This window comes from Neopelma chrysocephalum, unplaced genomic scaffold (assembly GCF_003984885.1).
Source record: "Neopelma chrysocephalum unplaced genomic scaffold, ASM398488v2 Primary Assembly neopelma1_45, whole genome shotgun sequence".
In the NCBI taxonomy this organism is placed as follows: Eukaryota; Metazoa; Chordata; class Aves; order Passeriformes; family Pipridae; genus Neopelma; species Neopelma chrysocephalum.
Genome location: NW_020897704.1, coordinates 7,353,598 through 7,375,671, shown reverse-complemented (window position 1 = coordinate 7,375,671; position 22,074 = coordinate 7,353,598). Strand labels below are relative to the sequence as shown.

General features: G+C 34.9%; 1 protein-coding gene across 10 annotated transcripts in view; it reads left to right on the top strand.

Annotated features, from left to right (window-relative positions):
* Nucleotides 1-22,074, top strand: part of FAM19A5 (family with sequence similarity 19 member A5, C-C motif chemokine like) — a 505,659-nt gene that overhangs the window by 225,467 nt on the left and 258,118 nt on the right. For all 10 annotated transcript variants that reach the window (XR_003533583.1, XR_003533581.1, XR_003533580.1 and 7 more), the window contains one exon: nt 4,246-4,395. Coding sequence is in view for 5 of the 10 variants with exons in the window: in XM_027679252.1 (XP_027535053.1) it covers nt 4,246-4,395 (150 nt within the window). In the remaining 5 variants the exon portion in view is untranslated. The remainder of the gene's footprint in view (nt 1-4,245; nt 4,396-22,074) is intronic.

The window sequence follows — 22,074 nt, the reverse complement described above, 5'->3', positions numbered from 1 at the left end:
TATTTCCATTACTGTATTATATTAAAAATCTGAAATGCCCTTGTATCACATAAGGTAAGAATTGAAACAATGTTCTTATTTGATAGTTATTCTCAAACTGTGCTGATTCATTTGAACAGCTTTTCCCCATACTGGCTGAACCAATTCTACTCTGTTACTTTAGATAAAATACGTCTTTTTCGGAAGGGTTGTGGGAGTTGTTCTTTCTTATTTTATGCTAGTTGGATTTCCAGAAATGTTGCTATTGTAGCTTAGAAGTGAGTGTGGTTCTTTGAGGCAAAACAATTCCTTACTGTTAATCTCTCTCATTCTGAACTAAAATTGGAAAAGAAAACGTAATCTGACTGTCTGAAATTGGATCATGTTCAGTGTAAGAGATCTTCTTGCAGGACATTCTCTTTGAGGAAGGATATATAACAAAAAATTTCAAATTCCACTTAAACATATGCTTTTTATATTTTAAATTGAATTATGTTTAAATACTTGTTACTCAGGTTAATGTCAAACTGCAAATAATGAGTGACACTAAGTATTTAAGTTTCCCCTTATTTCAGTAACAATTGTTGGTCCTAAGCTCTTCTCAGGAGTTGGCATGGCTCTGTTGTCACAAAGACTTCAACATTGTAATAGAAAACTACTGAATATATTCCTATGATCTGATTTTGAAACAACTCCTGCATTGTGTTCACTGACAAAAGAGTATCTGAATCTAGCCAAGAATTTTAATACCATCTAACTTAATGCATTTTGAACTAAAAGAGCTTGTGTTGCTAGGCATCAAATTGGTGATGCATGGAAAAATTGTTCACTGAAACTATAATATAAGCCTGCATGTACGAATCAAAAGTAGATTTTATGGATGAGCATGAAATCTAACCCCCTGGAAAGACCTATATATTTAGATCAAGCCTTACTTTCATTGTACCCACAGATACCATTAGTTCATCATTTGATTTTATTTCTTTAATTGAATTTTTGGTAAAGTCTTCAGCTTTTCAGTAATCATAAATTAAAAAAAAAATCTGTAACTTGCTTGCTGTAGTCAATGTGGAATATGTAGATTTTTGTATTCTATTAGAGAACAGAAATATTTTTATTCACAGAAAATTAAAATGTTATCCCAAGCACCCAAATACAAATGTATTTACTATTTAAGGGTTTTACCTATGACAAACAATATCAAAGTCTTTCAATACCATTGCTCTTTCAGCAATGGCACATGGTTGACAGAGAGGTCTTAGTAACATGAAAAATGCCATTTACTTTTAAACTTCTAAATATCAAACTCTTTTATTTCAAGAATGTAAGTACTAAAGATCTTTTAAAAATATGTTTCTTTTACCTTGAGACATCCTGAACATTGGCTAAATATATGTGCCTATACTCACTGATTCCTATATACTTCATGGAAGTCTCACAAAGAGCAGTTTCAGGACTGATCGCAGTTGGATTTCATTTAGAAAAAAGCAAAAGAGGTTCTGTATACAGCAATTACTGTAAACAATTTCACACTAAAAGCCAAAAGCCCAAACCTGTTGTATTTAAAATGTTAGCATTTGAGCATTGTTTTTATTTTGGTTTACTTTGACTTGCATTTTTAATTCAGAATCCCGTGGCTTTCCTTTTTCCTGAAATAATTCCATATAGAAGCATTTGTGTTTGTGGTGGTAGAGAGAGGGGAGAGATCAGCTGGCATTTTAAGAATAACACTATGTGGCCATCCATCTATGAGAAGGACACTCTAAACAAACCTACGTCCTGAGGACCTCACTGCCATTGTCCAAGCTTGCTTGGCCCCGGCAGATGAACCTTAGGATTAAAGGGTGGGCTCAGTTCAGCGCAGGCTGTGTCTCACCAAAAAAAATCCATTGCGCAGGCTGGAAAGGTAAAAGACCTTTCCCCAAATCTTCGTTCACGAAGATGGGCCATTATTATTATAGAAGGGCATTAAAGAATCTGAAACTTTTCTCTGTTTAGTAATCAGATGGTGACAACGCAAAATCAAATAAATTGCCAATGAGGTCTTAATTACTGGATTAAAATTATAAAGTAGATATTTATCAAGTATAAAATATTTTTATATATATCATAAAAATAGCAACAATAAAGAAATACCTACTCATTTGCTTGGAAAACTGGATTATGGTAATTCTGCAGCAATCTTCATACTAGTAAAAAATGACTTTTTTTTCTTGGGAAAAAACTTTTAGACAAGGCTCCGAGTTCTCTGATTATGCTTGTCTTTTCTTCTGCCAAGATTATTTTGTTCAGGTTGGAAGGTGGTGAATTGCTTTGTTTACTGCAAGTACATAAAGAAAATATAATGAAAATATGGAGTCTTTATGACTGTTTGTAGACTGTGGCTCTTAATCTCTCAATTGGAAAAGCTCCAGTGAAACTCCACCCACTGCTGCCTTGAAATTTCTTCTCTGGTCTCAGGAATGAAGTGGAGCGTGTTCTGAGGCTCTCAGATGAACAACCTTTTTTCATTACTATCTTTGAAAGAGGTCACTATGTTAACTTCCCTGAAAAGGAAAGGTATCCTAGTTTTTGTAGCTCAGTACTTACCAGAAACATATTCATTTTGTTCCATTATTTTGGACCTTGTGTTTCCAGACTAAACTGTTTAAAAGCCAAAGTAGCATTCATGTTATCTAAGTAAGGTACTCCTGTAGACTTACCCTCTACCTACTGAAAGGCAGAGAGGACATGCTTTACATTAGGATGACTCCGTCCCTGGAGATGGTCTTCCATAACCTTAAATAATACTTCTCATGCTTTACAGCCATCTAAAGCCAAGTAACAGTGGATGTACACTATGCTGCAGTGCTCAATATACTTGAAATCTTTGCACCCTGTGACACAATCGCCAGAAAATATTTTTGTCATATATGTGGGATGAGCTACAATATTTTTCTGTTCCACACAATAAGCATTGTAAGCTGCTTCTGAGAAGAATAGACTGGGTAAACTTGTATTCTGAATGAAAAAAATGCAGCCTAGAGAAACAGCATTGTACTGTTAGACGTAAAGGCTGTTTATATATGTTTCAGGTTTGGGGTTTTTTTGGTTTTGTTTGTTTGTTTGTTTTTGGTTTTGTTTTTGATGTCTATATAGATTTAGAATTTCTTCTTTTTGTGTCATATGTTTTTTTTCAATATTTCAACTGCATGAATATACTGTGACTAATATTTTAAACTGCATAATTTTTTTTCTAAAAAGAATATTGCATTTGTTCACTTTTTTTTTGTAAAAACAAAACATAGCAAGCTTGTGATTTGCAGATGTACTGTTGCACATGTTTATTACTGCACCATCCCCCAGAAATTACATATAATACTAAGTGATAGCTGGGAGGCTTTTTCAGTCTTTCTACACTCTGTAATTCAATAATGTGTCTTTCTTGCATGTAAAAGGTAGTCTTTTGGTTTATGGTTTTAGCAGAGGAAGTGCATAACTTTAAATGTATAGCTAATATTCTTCATACAATAATTTTTTGTGCTTTTTGTTTTACCTCTCATAACATGGTCCAAATTCAGAATTAGGTGGTTTGTATTTCCTTAGTATTCAGGAAAAGATACATATATTGGAGAAGTCAATAAAAAGTAAGCAGTTACAGAGCTAAGGTTGCAGTATCTTTTAAGTCATTTGGAGAACAGTTAAATAGTAAATTTGATAAAAGAAAAAAATAAACTAAAAGAAAAAGAAACAAATAGCTACATCAAATATGAGTCAGGTAGAGAATTCAGTTTAGATGAAGCAGGAGCCAAAGGACTGACAGTTTGGCAGGCATGGTCATGCTTTGAAAGACTTTTTCTTTCAAAACCAACACACAAAGCAGTTAAGACCTCACTGTATCCATGGACATATGGGGAAGTTTTTATTTTCCATATACTTTATAATTTCTTTTCTGAAAGTATGTAGAGAGCACACCATTTAAATTTCATTGCTGTAAAAGATTGTTTCTTTACTTAGCCTACGTAAGTAAAAGTAACCTGTGTAACCTCAACTCTCTGGCTTTTATGGAACAATAATCATTTTCTGACAGAACCAGTTTGCAAGGGTTTCATATGTCCACCACAAAGAAAAATTGTATGTCATCTCAGTTTTATTATATCCATCAGCTGGCTGCCCATTTGTTGTGGAGTGTCTGCTGTGACTTAGGGCCGTGACTCTATTCGGCTGTAATAGATTGCCTGTAGTGCATTCAGTGACTCTGGTACCTGTTGCTGGTTTGTTTTCCAGGTCAACTGGCTGCAGGTACATGTGAGATTGTTACTTTGGACAGAGATAGCAGTCAGCCCCGAAGGACTATAGCCCGACAAACAGCTCGCTGTGCATGTAAAAAAGGACAGATTGCCGGTACAACAAGAGCGAGGCCAGCGTGTGTTGATGGTAAGAAGCATAAATCTATTCAATCAGTTTCTGCCAATACAAGAGTTGTGTAAACTGGTAGTATCTCATATAAAAAACCTCAACCAAACAAAAAAATACTCTATGGAAGAAATTTTCATGTGCCCCAACTAGCAATGGCAATACCATTGAAATTGACCCGAAGAGTATTACTTACTAATAGTACAGAGATTTCAATTATATTTTTTTAATTGGAAATTTTACTTTTGTTTTAGCTTGGTATGCAGTTGAATATTAAGGGCATGGTGCTGGTTTATTTTGCATCTGGTGATAGGATTAGCAGTGAAATGGCATCCGTTTTCCCTCTACTTTTTATTCCTTATAACATTAAAAGAAATGCTGCAAAAGAGCCTCAAGGGTCTTATGCCCCTGGCAGGCTAATGTGTGATATTTAATGCTGTTGAAGAAAACACTGATGCTGTAGTTGGAATATAGTATCTGAATATACCTCACATGTCCAGCATTCCTTCTATCTTTTAAATGATATTCTGTAAGATTCACTGCAGATGCACTGATAGCATGCAGCTGGAACACTGCTCATACAGGGAGATATAAAAATGTTTAACTTTGAAATAATTTTTGAAACAAATGAAATTTTCTGTTACAGCTGTGTTAACAGTGGGACAATCTTCAAGATAGGTCTGCCTTGCAAGGCTTTTAGCAAGCATTCATATTTAAAATGAAATTGGAGACATATTGAAAACAGTGATGCAAAATTGTAGGTTTTGATCTAGGCTCAGTTGACAAAAGTGAAAAAAAATAAAAAGGATGCTTATGTATAGAACTATAAGAAATTCATGGATTGCCTTTGAATACTGGCTGGTTTGAGTCCACAGATAAAAATATTGCTGAGAACACCCTACTGTTGCCTCAGAATTTGGTTGTACCAGTGATTATCAAAGACAGCTCAAAGGAGATTTCAGAGCCTACCCACAAAGCTAAATATAGAACATCATGCACATTCTATTTTTGCATTTTCCTTTCACTGTTTTTAGTACTCTCTAAAACAGTTTCTTAGCTGTCTCTTTCGTAATATAATACTGTATCCAGTAATTCTTCTTTCCTGTTTTATTGTAAGATCATAAGATTTAATTGCTTTAGAAAGGGATGCTTTTACTCTGTCATTTATGGTTGTAACTTTAGGAAAAATACTTAATAGCAATAAAAAAATTCAACTTACATTTCTCATTTTAAAACAACAAAGTTCTAAGGGGATAAAAAGAGTTTTGCACCAGCTGATGGGAACAAAACATAATTTTTCCTCAGCCAGCTTTGGCCTATGGTGAGATTGATTTGCTGTAACTTGGGTATCCAAAGTTAGTTGTTAGTACCTCCAGTTTTCCTTTATAACCAGTGGAAAACAAAAGGCACCTTCTCAGAGTAATTTATCTCACCCTAAGTGCCTAAGATAAATCAGATAAACCAGAACTCTCTGGTACTCACTGTTTCTCTGTCATGCCTTAATAGACCTGTGAGTGTGTCTTAAGATGAATCATAGATAGCTGGAATGTACATGCCAGTAAGAAGACATGACTGCACCTCATCCTCCAATTACTATATTAGCTTATTTTCCGAGAATTTAAGGTTTGAGGTAATCTGATATTTAAAAATACTTTTTCCTTTTTTTTATTTATTTTTCTGGAGAACTCATTAAGAATAAGTCTCTTTCAAATTCTGCTTTTGCTGTCAATATGCTTGATCATAATTTTTTAAAAACAGAGAACTGGATGACAGGATCTGTAGTTAGAGGTGGTGTAATCAGGGAAGGTTCTTTATATGGTATTCAACATTTGAAAAATAAGTGGGAAGTTCATCAGTTGAAAAACACAGCTTCCCCTTAACATTTGTATCTAAATACTGAATTAATTATTTTTTAAACTGACAAAGAATCACATGAAAAAGTTGAGGGACAATGGGTACAAGTTACTCCTGGCGACATTCGAATTAGACACAAAATGATAATTTTTAAAAATGAGAACAATCAGCCATGGAAATATTCTCCTCAGGGAAGTTGTGGATTTCCTAGTGTTGGACACATAAGATTCAGTTGGACAGGGTGCTGGACCGTTTTGTCTAGACTGTGATTTTACTTAGAAAAGTTGAACTAGATGATTCCTGAGGTCCCCTTCCAACCTGATAATGTATGATTCTATGACAGAGTTCTAATAAGATCTTCATTATTTTGGGAAATGTTTATAGTTAGGATGTTGAACCCTTTGCTAGGAATGATTACTTCAAGATCTGTACAACATGCTACTTGGCTTTCCTGGACACTGTTAGGGATGCTTTGTAATCAGAGCTCAAAAACGTTAATGATACCTAGAACTGTGTATCAATCTCCCAGATTAAAAAGAAGGGAAAAGTCAAATCTGTGATCTGTAGATTTTGTCATGAATGAAGTTAAAAAAATAATTTTACATGCCATCAACACAATAAGTGACAATGTGAGCACTTTTTTGTGTCTCTGATCTTGTACTTGAAAGTAAAGCTGGCATCTAAATTGGCCATTGACTGACAAGTGTCCATCTGTGAATCTACCAGGTCTGCAGTTTAAAGAATATATAGTGACTTTTCATTTCTAGAATGAAATGTTTCAGACACAACTACTTAATGCTTTATTCTGAACTTGACATGAAAGCAACATAAAATTATGTCTAAGAAAAGCTAGTTTTATCTCTGATATTAAGACAAATACAGCTGGTTTAATGGCCAGTCTTCGCGAACGAAGATTTTGGGAAAGGTCTTTTACCTTTCCAGCCTGCGCAATGGATTTTTTAGGTGAGACACAGCCTGCGCTGAACTGAGCCCACCCTTTAATCCTAAGGTTCATCTGCCGGGGCCAAGCAAGCTTGGAAAATGGCAGTGAGGTCCTCAGGACGTAGGTTAGAGTGACCTTCTCATAGATGGATGGCCTCACAGGGCTAATGAGCTCTATTTTCCCCGGGGGACCAGGAATTTAACCTGGGTAGCAGCAGTGAGAGTGCCGCATCCTAACCACTAGGCCACCAGGGGTCCCACAGCTGATTTAGGAATGTAACAACTAACATAATTGCTGGTTTGTTTATTTTTTTTGGGGGGGAGGTTTACAATAAAGAATACCATTTTCCCAACAAAAAAATAAATCATCTTCTGAACTTTCTTAAAAAGGATGTGGAATGTACTTTTGCAAATTTTCCTTTATTAATATTATACTTCATGTTAAGATTATAACTGCTATTTTAGATTCCATTTCTGCTATCTAAAAGAAAAAAAATCTCAAAAACTTGGTTCTTTTCATTTTATTCTTTATATAGCTTTGATTTTAATGACATTATTTTTAAAGTAAAGGTAGCAGAATTAGACCTGAGACCTTTAATAATTAATGCAAAATCATTTGTGGAGGAAGCAGGCATAGTAAGTATGACCTCCTAACCTACTAATAAGAAAATGTTAACTAACGCTTGTGTTACAGCTTCTAGCAGGAGAGTGGTTTGAAAATTCAGTACCAAGCTGGTAATTTTTACAACCTTAAAATGCATCATGTTGTACCTGGCTACCATTTGTTCATTGTTCAGTGAAGAGAAGAACCTTAAAATATATTCAGTTATGCAGTATATTTTCTGGAGGTGTGAAATGCAAGTGTCAATTCCTGCAACAAAAGGAGTAAGTAATTTAAGGACTCTTAAACCTCACAAACATTGTCTGAGATTGCACTTGTCAGCATAGCTCTTAGAGTAAGTCCTGAGTTGATTACCCAAGTCCACTCTGCTTTTCAGTGCTGCGTCTCCCAAGGTCTTTTCCTGAGAAAGGAAAGACTGTGAATGTCACATAGATAAAACTGGAATTCATAGAAATGAAAATGCAGTGTTTAGGACTTGGTCTGAACAGAGCATAAAGAATAGAGATTTTTCTTGAAATGTTTCCCTGTGATGGAGAGGATTGAATTACTTTGTATTTTTTTTCTAGCAGTCTTTAAGTATGGCAGATTGCTAATGTATTCTGAAAAAATGGCATCAATATTCACCCTGATTTAAAGCTTGATTTAGTGTTGTTTGCTTCATTTCTACACCCACAGAGTCATAATATATATTTCGTATGTTTGGTTGTGATGAAATTTTTATTCATGAATGTAGGTTCTGTGGTATTATGACAGTAGTTTGCCTGCACTTTTCATTATATTATTATTATTTATTACTAATGTTCCCTAGTCCCTTTTTTGAGATCGAATTCCATAGAAATTAACTCAGTTGCGTTACTTTGATAAGATATTTTATTTCAACATAACATCTGGTTTATCACCAGAGTAATTTCCCTGTGTGTTGGTCAAGCTTTATCAGTTTTTAAGCTGGAGCCTGTGAGAGGTTGGAAGATAGCAATTATTCTCTATTTTTGTACAGTACCTTTGCTAATTTAAACTTGTTTTAAAGCAAGCGAAAAAAAGGTTTTGATAACAGTTTGTGTACAGATGCACCCATGATTTGTGTTCTTTCACAAAAATTCTGTATATCTGAAAGTAAGATTTGTTATGCCAAAGCATTTCATAAAGTACAAGTAGAGCATCCTGAGAAGTATGGAATGAACATTTAAATATTCAATAGATTCCAGTAATTCTGTCCAATATATGTTTATAGCTAAAAAATAAACTACAATTTTCTCAGGAAAATAGAAACAGGTGATGAGAGAAGTAGTTTAATTGCTTGAGAAAATTAGGATGGCAGTTGTTAATTTGCTTACCTGAATTCTGTGATTAGAAGATTCTTATGCTCTGGATTTGAGTACTGGTTACTTTTATGTCCACTAGGTGCTATGAAAAATCCTTAGAGATCAATCCTGATGTACAAAATTCTTAATTTAGACTAGCTGGAGCTCAGGTAACTTAATTCAAAGTGTTCAGACAATTTATGTTACAAATCAAACTGTGGTTTGTTTGTTGTTTATTTTACTTTTTAAAGTTTTAATAATATTTAATTGCTTTTCTGAGTATTGTAGCAATATTGTTTTTTTATAATATGTTAGTTGGCATAAGTTGTTCATACATTATGATTAACATGCTTTTCAGTTGGCATTGATTGATTTTGTTTAACATAGAAACTCAGGATCTACAAGGAAGCCACATTAATTTCAATCAATAATTCCCTGCGCTTCTCATTATCTCTAGGAGTCTATGGGGAGGTGTAAGGGTCAGAACTGATCATTAATAGAATCCTAGGTCATGCACTTGAAACAAAACTGCTTAATACCTGGAGAGCTTCATCATTCTAAATTATCTTATACATACTGCAGGGACCAAAAAAAAAAAAAAAAAGAGAACTATAATGATTTTCTGAAATGGTATTTTATGCTTTTACATTAAGAATATTTAATATGTTTGTTATTGTAATATTTATTTCATCTTGTTTTTATTGCAGATATTTTCAAATTTTTCCTCACAGTAATTTTTATATATTTAAATTTGTTTCATTTAATGTATGTCAATTTAAAACAAGTAAAACCAATAGGAAAAGCAGTATGGATCTTAAATTAAAAGGAGACCAAATAACACTACATAGACATTTTGCTGGACCAGATACAGTGAATTGTATAGTATGGAAAATATAAGTCTAGGAGAGAGTGGACTGTTTGGTCATAAAAATGATCAGAGGACTGGAACACCTGTTCCGGAAAGAAAGTCTGACAAAGTTGGGGTTGTTCGTCCTGGAGAGGGCTCTGGTGAGATCTTATCATGGCCTTTCAATGTATAAAAGGGGCTTATAAGAAAGAGAAAAACTTTTTATCAAGGCCTTTACTGACAGGACAAAGACAATGGTTTTGAAGTAAAAGAGGGTATCTTTAGTTTGGAAATAAGGCAGAAGTTTTTAAGATGAGAATGGTGAGACATGGAATAAGTTGTTGCGTGAGCAGTGGAGAAGTTGTGGATGTCTCATCCTCGGAAATGTTCAAAGTCAAGTTGAAAGGGACTTTGAGCAACCTGATCTAGTGAAAGATGTCCATGCCCATGACAGCGGGGTTGGACTAGATGATCTTTAAAGGTTCCTTCCTATTACTTTATGATTCTATTTGACCCTGGGAAAATAGTATTAATTACATAATGGTGTAGCAGAACAATTGACTGTTCTGGTAGATAGTTATGAAACTAAATGGGCTGGAACATGTATCTAGCTTGCCTTGCTTCTTCTTGAGAAAGAGCGACAATTACTTTAAATATTGGAGAATATTTTGCTGGTAATGAACATTTTGGAAAAATTATTCCATTAACATTCTGCTTGTTCTGTGTTTTTCCTTTCTTTGTTTGCATAGAGAGCCCAGGTGTCAAACACACTGTCCATATCAACATTTCAGTTGCCAAATCACAAAAACGTTTAGATATTTCTTATATTTTTGAAGATTCAGGTATACTAACCAGTCAAATTCATTGAGTGTCCAGTGTATACAGAAAACCTTCTGTATAGGAGATATCTAGTACCTCTCAAAATTAAATCCCTAATTTTTAAATACTTGATATTACTACTGAGTAGATACTATTACATGAGAGGCCACATGATATAGTAAAGAAATGTGTATGTGATGGTTTAATATTTGCGTGGGAATATTCTGACAGTGGTCATGAGTTTAATTTCCAAAGAATAAATCAGTCTTGTTTATCCTCAGGGCTTTTAAACAATCCTAGAATAGTTAACCAGGGATCATTTTTAATGCTGCATATGCTGGTAGGATGCAATAATGCAATGCCATATTAGAATATCTTTCAAGGAATTAAAGAAATAATATTTTGGTCAATACTTATGTACCCTTATATAAGCAATAACTCTTTCAAGTTTTAGAATAACTTCTTGAGCTTCTGTAGTCTTTTAGTGGTTATTTCTTATGATGTATCTGAAGTGTTCCAAACACTGTATATGCTCATTTATAAAATAACCATTGGGTACTCATCTTAATTTGTACTTTAGAATATTAATGATTTCTATTTATTCCTACCTAGAAATAATTTAAAAATCATTTATTTTAAATAAATGGTAAGGAAGGATAGCAACCATGCATTTGCACCACCATGTGTGTAAAATGTATTTTTCAACATGACTTAAAAAAATAATAATTTTTTTCTTCCTTTTCTCATCCTAACTTCCACATATACAGTCATAAATGCAGCTGTAACTACAGATGCACTGGAACATGTACAACACTTTATATTCTTTCATCTACCTCTAGGCAATTCAATCTGAAGTGCAGATTTTCGTAGTTACTGACAATGGAAGTAAAACTATTCTGTTACTCATGGGCTTCCCTTTCCTATGCATGCTACAGGCATATTGTGACAATTTCCACCTTGTGGGTCACTTTTCATTTAGAAATACCTAGAAGGTTGAGTTTCACTCAGTTGCTTTGCTTCTTGCTCCAAACTAAGGACAACATGACATTCCAAAAGAAGATGAGTGATATTCTTATCTAAATAATATCACAAACTTAGTAAAATCTTACAAACATATTCACATAGAAAAAAATGTTCTCTTTGATAATGAATATCAAGTCTCAGTTAAAGATTGAAGTGTTACTGGGGAAGAAATATCGCTGTTCAATCCCAAGACAGAAATTGAGCAATATAAAAGGGAACATGTCAGTAGCTGCACCATCAGTGGCAACACATATGTGTCTATAGGAAATATGGGGAGATAAGTTAGGTTTCCTCTCCTGTCTGAGAATCCACAAAAGGAATAACTAAAGACATGACAAAAAAGCGAGGAATCATTGAAAAAGAAAACCAAAACCCTGCTTAGGAAAGTAGCATGCTGATAACTACCCCAAGAGAATATTTTAATGAAGAAAGATAGTTAAGGGCTTCACTATGTTATGAAGTATTTGATACCTAAACTCAAACAACTGAGGCCCCACCTCAAGTACTGTGGCAGATTTGGGTGCTTCAATATAAGAAGGACATCAGACTATTAGAGTGTGTCCAGGGAAGAGTGACCAAGATGATGAAAGGTCTTGAGGACAAGACTTCAGAGAAGTAACTGGAGTCACTTTGTTGTTCAGATTGCAGAAGGCTGAGGGGTGACTTCATCAAGGATTCAACTTCCTCAAGGCGAGCAGAAGAGGGGGAGATCCCGATCTCCTCTCTGGTGACCAGTGTTAGGACACAAGGAAATGGAATGAAGCAGCATCAGGGGAAGCAGCATCAGATTGGACATTTGGAAAAGGTTTTTCACTGAGAGGGTGGTCAGGAAATGAAACTGATGGTAAATGGTCACAGCACAAAGCTGGTCAGAGTTCAAGGAGCATTTGGGTGACACTCATGATCATATGGTTTTCTCTTAGTCGTATGAGGGGCAGGGAGTTGCACTTGATCTTTACTGGTCCCTTCCAACTTGAGATATTGAATGATTCTCTAATTCTATGGTTGGATCTGGCTGGATTTTGCATAATGCTAGTCTTTTCCCCAGAACAATTGTTCAGGAATCAGGTAGCAGAGGGTGAATACTAATCACTGCTTGAAAGTCGGGTTTATGGGTTCTCAGGCTGGGTACTTTTTTCTTTTTTTAAGAGATCAACTGCTTCCTAATGGCAAGTAGATCTATTGATCTCCCTTCATGACCTAAGAATGTTTATGGAGTAACAAATCAGGGATGGAACAGAATAAGGTTTAAATAGTTATGGCACAAATAGGCAGATTAATTTTTACAAGCTTCCAAAGGATTATACACCATAGATTGAGAAGAAACGCTTTGGATATATAAGGGGTGTAGTGCCAGGGCAAGAGGGAATAAAATGTAATTGAAGATAAAATGCTTCTCTAAGCCTAGTACCTATAACGAAGTCACCAAACTAAAATACTTTTCACTCATAAGCATACTCCTTTGAGGTTAAACCTGGCATCTATATACTATTTTGGGTTAAGAGATGACTGTCTTTCTGAATGATAGGGCAGGGAAATATTTAGGAAAGCCGAATTATTTATGTGATTTGGAAGGTGGCCAGGAGCCAGGGGTTAACACTGATACTGTGCAGAGAGTGCTGAGAGAACTTTAATTACCTCTAATGCTTAGTGCCTTGCTTTCACATTTCATCTGAAAGACAACACCTTCAGCCTCCTGGTGTTTCATTGGATGCATTAGTTCATCAATGCTAACAGCTTCTTTTCCCTTGCTTCCTTGACATTCCTACGCAGTCACCCATGTAGTCTAATCCTCTTTCATCTGTGTGCTCTGATAGCAGTTTCAGCACAGAAAAATGGTTGGAGATTATGTGACATTAGATTGTGAAACAATTTTCTGAGGAAGTGACTAGAAGCCTAATTGCTACAGACATTTTAAATTGAACTGGACAAAATACTGGAGAACATATTATGCATTAGCATAAGCATGCTCTGAATCACTGGGGAGAGTTTACTGTGCTTGATATCTTGCGGCAGTGCACTATCAACAACCACAACACTCTGATTGCAGTCTGATTCATTACCTAACTTCAGGCAATAGGTCAACATGACATTCCTAAATTCAGGAGTTTGGTCAGGAGTTCGGTCACTGTAAATTCCCTGTGCAGAGAGTGGTATGAGATGGGCGTATCAGAGACCACGAAGTGTCAATATTGGAATCACTTCTGAAAGCTTTTCTCTTTTTCTCTCTTATGGGATTAAAGAGAACATAGGATGACTAGCAGAGTAGGTTTTCTGCTTGAATTTAATGTGTATAAACATTTCAGGCCATCAGCTGCTCAGATTGCCTTCTGGAAAAGCCACTGTCTTCACTGATTAGAGGCAGTTTAAGGAAAAAATGTAATATGTTTATATTACCCCCTCTGGTTGTCATCCTATCTTCCAGTTATCCCCAGAAGAATGGGAAAAGAGAAACTTTCAAAACTATTCCTGTGTGAAGGTGGACTTCTGTCAGGGCAACGTATTTGTCTCCAGTAAGAGAACATAGGAAGATGAACCTTTGTAAATACCCCTGCCATCAATGAGTGAGATAAAACTATAGTTAAATTACATTTCTGGCACTATGTGAAAGCAGCATGCTTAAGGAATATTCCCCCCCACCAATAATCTCATTAAGCACAGAGAACTATAAACAAAAAAAATGTTTAATGAAACTGAATCAAGAAAGATTATAACATGGTTAGAAATGGCATTTTAAAGCTATGTACCACTTTATTTTTAACTAACCTTAGGTTTAATATCTGTGATGACAGATGACGTGTCAGAAGAGTCCTAGAAAATGTTAAAATTTATTGTTAAGTTAGTGACCATATTAATAGCACTACTAGACCCAGCACCTGGAACAGAGTAGTTAATGATAGGCATTTTTGTATGTCTGTTTCAGAATAGTCTGCACAGGGCCGATTCAGAGAAAACAGCCTTTTGGAAGACAGAATCTTAGGAAGCCACCTATTTATGGTGATGCAGAGGATCTGTGTTTCCCTTGGGGTTATGGGTTGAGGTCATATTGCAGGAAGAAAAACTATTTGTGTAATTAAAAATGGCATTTTCATATCATAAATAAACTTTAATATGTCTGTATTTTTTATTTCTATAACTCCTTTTGCTTATGTTTTACTGTTGTGTTATTTTTACAATATCCTAGGCATGCAAGGTGCTTCAGAAGTCTGTTTCATACAGTCCTAGACTAAAAGCACTTGCAGTCTAATGATATACCAAATTATTGTTTGTTCAGGATACAAGGAAATTAGGATATGTAGCTGCTTCTTTTTGTTAAATATCCAGATTCTGGGGAGTAGGATAAGGAGGAAAGCCCTCCAAACTTCTCTGTACTCTCAGAAGAGGTAGACGTGGAAAGTTGGAATTTCCATGCAGTTGTTCCAGAGTATGTCTTTGAGAGTTTCAGTGGTTCCTCTAGCATTCTTCCTAGAAGGCCATACAGAGAGGACCTCTACCCTTGCTTATCCCCTTTGAGAGGGCAAGGTTCATCCCCAATTGAATATGAAGGAAGATGTATCAATCTAAACTGTGTGTCACAAAGGAGAAATAAATTCTTATTTAGGGTATAAAAAAAAATAAATTACGTGTTTCAGAAAAAGAATAGAACTGATTTGGAGTTTGATTTTTTTAAAGAGGGAAAAGTCTACAAATTGTTTTTTTCTTCAGTTGTCATAGGATATTTTGATGCACTGGCTAGCACTAGCAGAATAACAATAGCCAATGGAAAAAACCCGCTGTTTTTCTATTCAATTATATCATGTAACAGTTCTACAAAATTGGAAGACTCAGTCCTGCTGACCTTGAGAATAATCAGCTTTTATATATACATATTATATATATATATATGAATCTTACTATCTGGGGTATACATAACACAAATGAAAAAAATTTAAGAACAGGCATTCTTTGATAGGATAGGTGTCTTCTGCACAAAGCAGCAAGCATATTTTAAACTTCAGACTTCAACTTTGCATGCACTACTGAATTTTTAAATTTGCTAAGCATAAAACATTGAGGGCTTGCTAAGAATATTTAGCAGCTTTTTAAAAGTAAGTTAACTTAGTATTTACATTCTTGCTTTAACAGCCTTAGGTCAGAATTTCGGTGTAAGTTTTGGAAGTCTAATCATCATATACAAGTATAAAGCCAAGGGAAATGCCAGCCTTGGAACATGGAAAGGGAGGCTGGAGCAGTGAGTGTAGGTCCAGCATAGCCCTACCCAAAATGTGTGTGAACCAGATTCAATGTCATCTGGTTCCATACACTGACACATCCTCTTTCTGTTTGACTGTGTCTTTATGTGGAGGGTGATAACTGATGGGGTCCCTCTAGAAGGGCCTGTTGCCTGCCTGAAGAACATCAGCAATTTGTTCCCAGCTGGAGTTTAAGCTTCCTTCGTAAGACTAATCATGCTTCCTACAAAGTGGTTGGAACCCAATTTTAATGTGATCCAGCTTTGTGAAACTGGATTAGGAACATACCATGTTTTAGCTAATAGTATCAAGGTTTTCTCTGTGCATTTCACCTCAAAGAATTTCAAAAACTCTCGCAGATATCTGCTTGTCTCTTTTAATCTGAGTTTCTCCATAGGCTGAATTTTTATTTTCAATTGCTGGCAGCCTGGTTAGTAATGTTGGCAGCTCTCTGTTGAAGTGGTGGGCAGCTGGCAGATAAACTGCCAAAGCATACTAGCCTGACAGTCTTGGGGCAGGAAGAGATATGGATTTAGGGTAGTTGGGTAGGTCTTCACTGTTAAAAAATACTGCTAGACCTTTAGTACCAGATTTTCTGAAGACTCTTTACACAAATTAAGTGGGTTTTGGAATTTTGCGTTTGCAACACATCAGAAGTGGAAGTCTTGATATGTATGATATTGTAAGTACCTGACGTTTGTTCATTTTTATCCATATCAGACTTTAATTATTTTGTGATTTCACTATCCTACACTAAAAAGTGCTGAGTTAACATTGTTTTCCTTTACCAGTGATATGAACTGCCTTAGCTGCATTTCTTGGCAGCATCAAGTACTGATCTAGCACATTTTGGGGTATTCTGATAGGCAACATAGAGTTCAGCTAATTTTGAACCTCTTTGCACAGTTTAGAACCCTTTGGTTTATGTATTTGGAAATAAAATGTGTATGTTGAGTATCATTCTACCTTCAGTTCTGTAGGTGCTGTGCACAGCATGATATTTTATTTTGTGATAACTGTATGCTGGTTTTCATATTTATGTCTATATTGTGTATAGTAAATATAAAATCCTTTCATATGTCTATTATTATGTGACACTGGAATGAATAAATTAGGAGCTGGAAGGCCAAAACACAGAAATCTTCCCCAACAATTAGTGCTTCTGCTCAAAAATTACTTTGCTGGTCGAGGATGACTTTGCAGGTAAAAAAGCCTCAGTGTACAAAGTAACCTAGCAATTGTAATTGTCCTAAGCTGTTAATTATACCCATGAGAGTAGTTTCCGGGACAAGCCAGAGGACTCAAGTCAGGTTTAAACCAGTGTAAGAGGCCATCCATCTATTACAATGGCTAAACTAATTTATTTTGAATTAGGTGGTGCCAGTTCTTTGTGTAGGAAATTCTAAAATGACATTGTGTCCAGTGTGCAAACAAAGATTATGGAAAGGTTTCTGTACTTGAAATAGTTTTTGCTTCTCTTTCAGATGTTGATGACTATATCTGGAACATGAGGATGAGTCTAGATCCTATTATGAATTAAAAAAAAAGCCTTTCCAGACAGAGAGACATGATTCCTATCTCGATATTCTTATAATTTAAGGTTCACATACTTTAACCTCTTTGTCAAATTAAGAATGCTATTGAAGCTAATGAACCTCTTTCCTTGAATTTGAATTTACTGGATCAGTACTCTTTTGGATAGCTAGATGTAATAATAAAATGATGGGATCAATGCAGTGACAAGCTTCCCGTAAGAAAGAAGTTTGAAGGAGAGGTTCAGATTCATGCAAAAAATATATGAATTTTCAAGTTCTTTGTATTAATGGTTTCCAGTTTTCTAAGTTTTTACATAACAATTGCTTTACATAGAGTACTTTTCCCTGTAATCTACTAATAATCTACTGCAAGCTTTTATTTGGAATAGAGAGTTTTAGACGAAAAAGATGAATATGTATACACACGTATGATATCTTGGATCACTTCTGGATCTACGGGTCTGGATTAATTTGGATGAAAAACATAAAACAAAATCAGAAAATAATGCTCTTTCTACAGTGGGATTAATGAAACTGTTTCCTCTAGAGACATGACCTTCAGCTCTGTATCCCTGCCACAGTAATACCAGATCCCACTCACACTTCTTACTCTTCCGCATTCACAGTAACCTGTTTCTGAAGTCATATTTCATTTGGATAAGTTATTTCTTTTTCCCTCGTTGTGGATATTTCTGTGTGTTCTGGAACTGAAGCTGGCTCATGAAATCCTTACTTTTCTGGATTTTCATACACATATGCCTTTCATGGAGTAATTTAGGCCTTGTAATACTACGGACCGAGACACATGGAGTAGGTTTGAGTGTACAGGTGAAATGGACTGCACATGGGAGATGCTGCAAGTGACATTTGTAATCTGCTGGTTCATGTAAAACAAGGTTCCATAAAATTAGCACATAAGTAGAAATAAGCACATAGAAAGACTCAGGGTAACTTTACAAAGGTGAATACCTTGATTTAATTATACAAACTGGATGTTTACAAGCTTTCAAAGATGCATTTCCAACTCTGTTTTTAACTTGAAAAAATTATGCCTTGAACTTCCTGGTTTAGAAAAAAGGTGATAGTCTTCTTTGCACCGTAATGCTGAATCAACCTATAGACATCTGGGTGCATAGTTTTCTCTGATCATGTCTGTAGGTCAGATTAAATATTTGGGGTGTGGCTTCTGCTTCATCCTTATCTTTGCATGGAGTGTCAAGGCAGAAACGTTTTGATTCTGTCTCATATGAAGATGTAGATGAAAATATCTTTTTTGGTTCTCATGATAAGGAAAACCTGAAATAATATTTCTGAATTAGTTCATGTTTTAGACAAAAAAAAAAGAAGAAAATGCATAACATAAAAATACATTTTAAATTACTTGCTGTCAGGATTGAAAAAGATTGCACAATATTCTAAAATTTTCTTATTCCGTTTTGATTGAAGTGAAAATAATAGTTCAGGCTGCTTCTCATTTTGGATTGGATTTTTTCTGTACTCTGGAATTTTTTGCTTTTACTTTGGAGTGTTATCATAAGGTGTTGGTTTTGTTTTGTTTTGTTTTGTTTTTTTTCTTTGTGTATGTTTATTGAAATAATGTAAAATAGCATTTCTGGGCCTTTGACCTTTGAATTCATATCATAATATAATGAGATTTAAAGGTGTAACATCCTGTTAATGTACTCTTGCTAGCTTCAATTTTCAACCTAATTTTTGAGTATTTTTAAAAATTATGGAACTTCACTGAAATGTTAGTTTGCAGAATATTTAAGATTGAAATTTTCAATTAAGAATACTGCACATATTATATTTTCCACAGAGAAGTTGTTGCTTCTTATTTTTGTTTTCCCATAGAATAAAATGTACTGACAAAGAATTGAGGAAAACCTTTGACCCTAAATGAAAATTTACAGAAAAGTTGTGTATGATAGTACAATATGCACAGGATATCTATTATGAAAATACATCAGGGTAGACATATACACATGATAAACAGAAAGAAAAAATAAGGTAAAGATTGAAATTACGGCAGTATAAATATATAAATTGCTTGTGATGTCTGTGAAAGTGAGGTTTAAGAAAATTGTGATAACATTGGTAAGGTAAATGTTGCTCAAATATGTAAAAGAAAATTAGATTGTTATTGTTATTAGCACACTTTTTTAACACTAAAATTAAGACATTTATTTTTTCTCTTCCTTAACTGTACCGTTACGATGTAAAGCTGAATCCACTTGATTGGTTTGTAAGAGATTTTACCAATTAAAAAAAAATAGTTATTCATGAGATTGGGAATGGGAATACTCCTTTCCCTTTCTTTTCTCAATCCCTTGCTTGCCCTGATTTGAACAGAAAAAGCTTCTGCAGAAGCCTTCTACGAAGTTATTTGTGTCCCAGATTTGTTGACTCTAAATACTATATGATATCAGCTAGAAAATGGGTCCTGGTGTTCAGCAATCTGTATCCTTGATAGCCATCTGTGTCCGTAATACTTTCATTAATAGGATGTACTATCATCATACCAGAATTTCATTATGCTGCAGAGGCAGAGCGGCTGAGTAAGCAGAGATAACTAGTAGCTTATAAGAGTTGCATTAAGAACAGTCGTAGACATTTTGAGAAAAATAAGGCATAACTACCTTTGAAGGCCTCTCCTGTTTTCTGTAATATTATCAGTAGTTACTGAAACCAAATTTTTATGGGTTTTTTATATATTTTATAAGGATTCCCTGTTTCTCAAAGTATTTAATCACTGGTTTCAGTAGGGCAGTACTGATATCTGTTTCAGATGTAGATTGCATAGTTACCATTTTCTGGTAGACATTCAATAGTACAGTTGCAGATGTAATCATAAATAAGGATCTTTTCTGAAAATGAAGTGTTGCTGTTGAATACATCTGTATCAGTACTTCATCGACATAAGAAGAAAATAGCACTTTCCATACAATTACTCAAAAAAAAAATCAAAACGTTTGGTCTGGGAGGTTGTTCCATAACCTATTTACACTGTTTTTCATCAATGCATGTTAGGAAGAATAATGATATGTTCATAATTTAGTCTACCATTGTTATGTTCTTCCATCACCAAAAGTGTGTCGCATCCTGTATAGCAAAATGAAACTGGGTTCAGGGCAAAGACTTCTTATGTGAGTCAAAATTAGTAAGGTTAGCAAAAAAAATTATACATTTATAAAAACTGATTGGCAAGATTCTTATTGTTGATCATGGCTGGTGTGGTGGTTCACAAGGACGATCATAGTCCTTATGAACACTGTAGAAACTCAAAATAATAGTTAATCCTCTTCCTGAAGAGTTTAATAAAAATAAGATGGGAAAAGGGCCAGAACTTACCAGAGAAAATATGAAACCAAATATTCTTGTTCCAATTTTGTTAATTCTGTGGGGTTGTAAAGGAATTAGGTTGTGCTGAGAGATCGTAGAGCCAGATGACTACAATTTGTGATGGAGATTCTGAAGGGAAAAGGTGTGAAGGGGATACAATCATGGAAAAGACCCTGGGAAGTGTGGGTATGAGACAAGCATGCATAAAAGAAGGAAATGTGAAGGACCAGAGCAAGTCAACACAAAACAAAGGAAGTCCTATTTTAACATTGACATTTTAACAACATTTTTGAGTGTCTGAAGATCTTTTGTTTTGCTGTTCATATATATACATATGATTTAGTATATTATCCTAGACTGTGGTGTTTTCATGGTGTTTACTTTTTGGGTTTTTTTTAGGTTTGGTTTTTGTGATTTGTTTGTTTGTTTGTTTGTTTGTTTTTTAATAATGTTATTGGATGCTGGACTACTGGACTTCTGTAAAAAGAAGCAGGAATATAGAAGAAAGAAGGAAGGCATAGAGGGACATAGAGAATGAGGAGAGGGTGGAGTCAAGGACAAGAAGCTAAACACTGTGGCCTGGTTAAGTAAAATTAGAGGTGGCTAATGAGGTGAATCAAAAGGCAATACAGAGGAACTGAATAATTGCAGTGGTAATAGGATGCCTTTCCAGGAGAGTAAAAGCTGTAATTAGCTCAGAATCTAGCTGAAATAAAAAGAACAGGTATAGATTCAACTGAAGATAGAAACAGAAGCCCATTTTGTTCTCATATTTGTGATGGATGGTAGAACCTGAACTAGGAAGGTAAAACAGAAGAAGTCAATATTGCTATATGTCTCTGAATATATCCTTACTTTTGCTTTCCACAGAACTGTTTTTAAATGTTTTAATATAAGAAAAATAGTGTTTCTTTTTACCCATAATGCATGCCTCAATCAACTGGATTATTTAATCTCTTAAAAGAAGACATTAGTGAACTAGTTAAGTTAGTCATGTTGCTGCAGCTCCAGAGTTTCCTCATTTCTCACCATCTTTTGTAGAAGTCAGTTCTTCAATCTTCAGCACTTTTCTGACACATCCATTAATAGATATTCAATAATTATTCATCCTCTTATGAAAAGAACTTGGAAATACTACCAGTTGTCTAAAACATAAGATAAATATGCCTGCTAACCAGAGTTT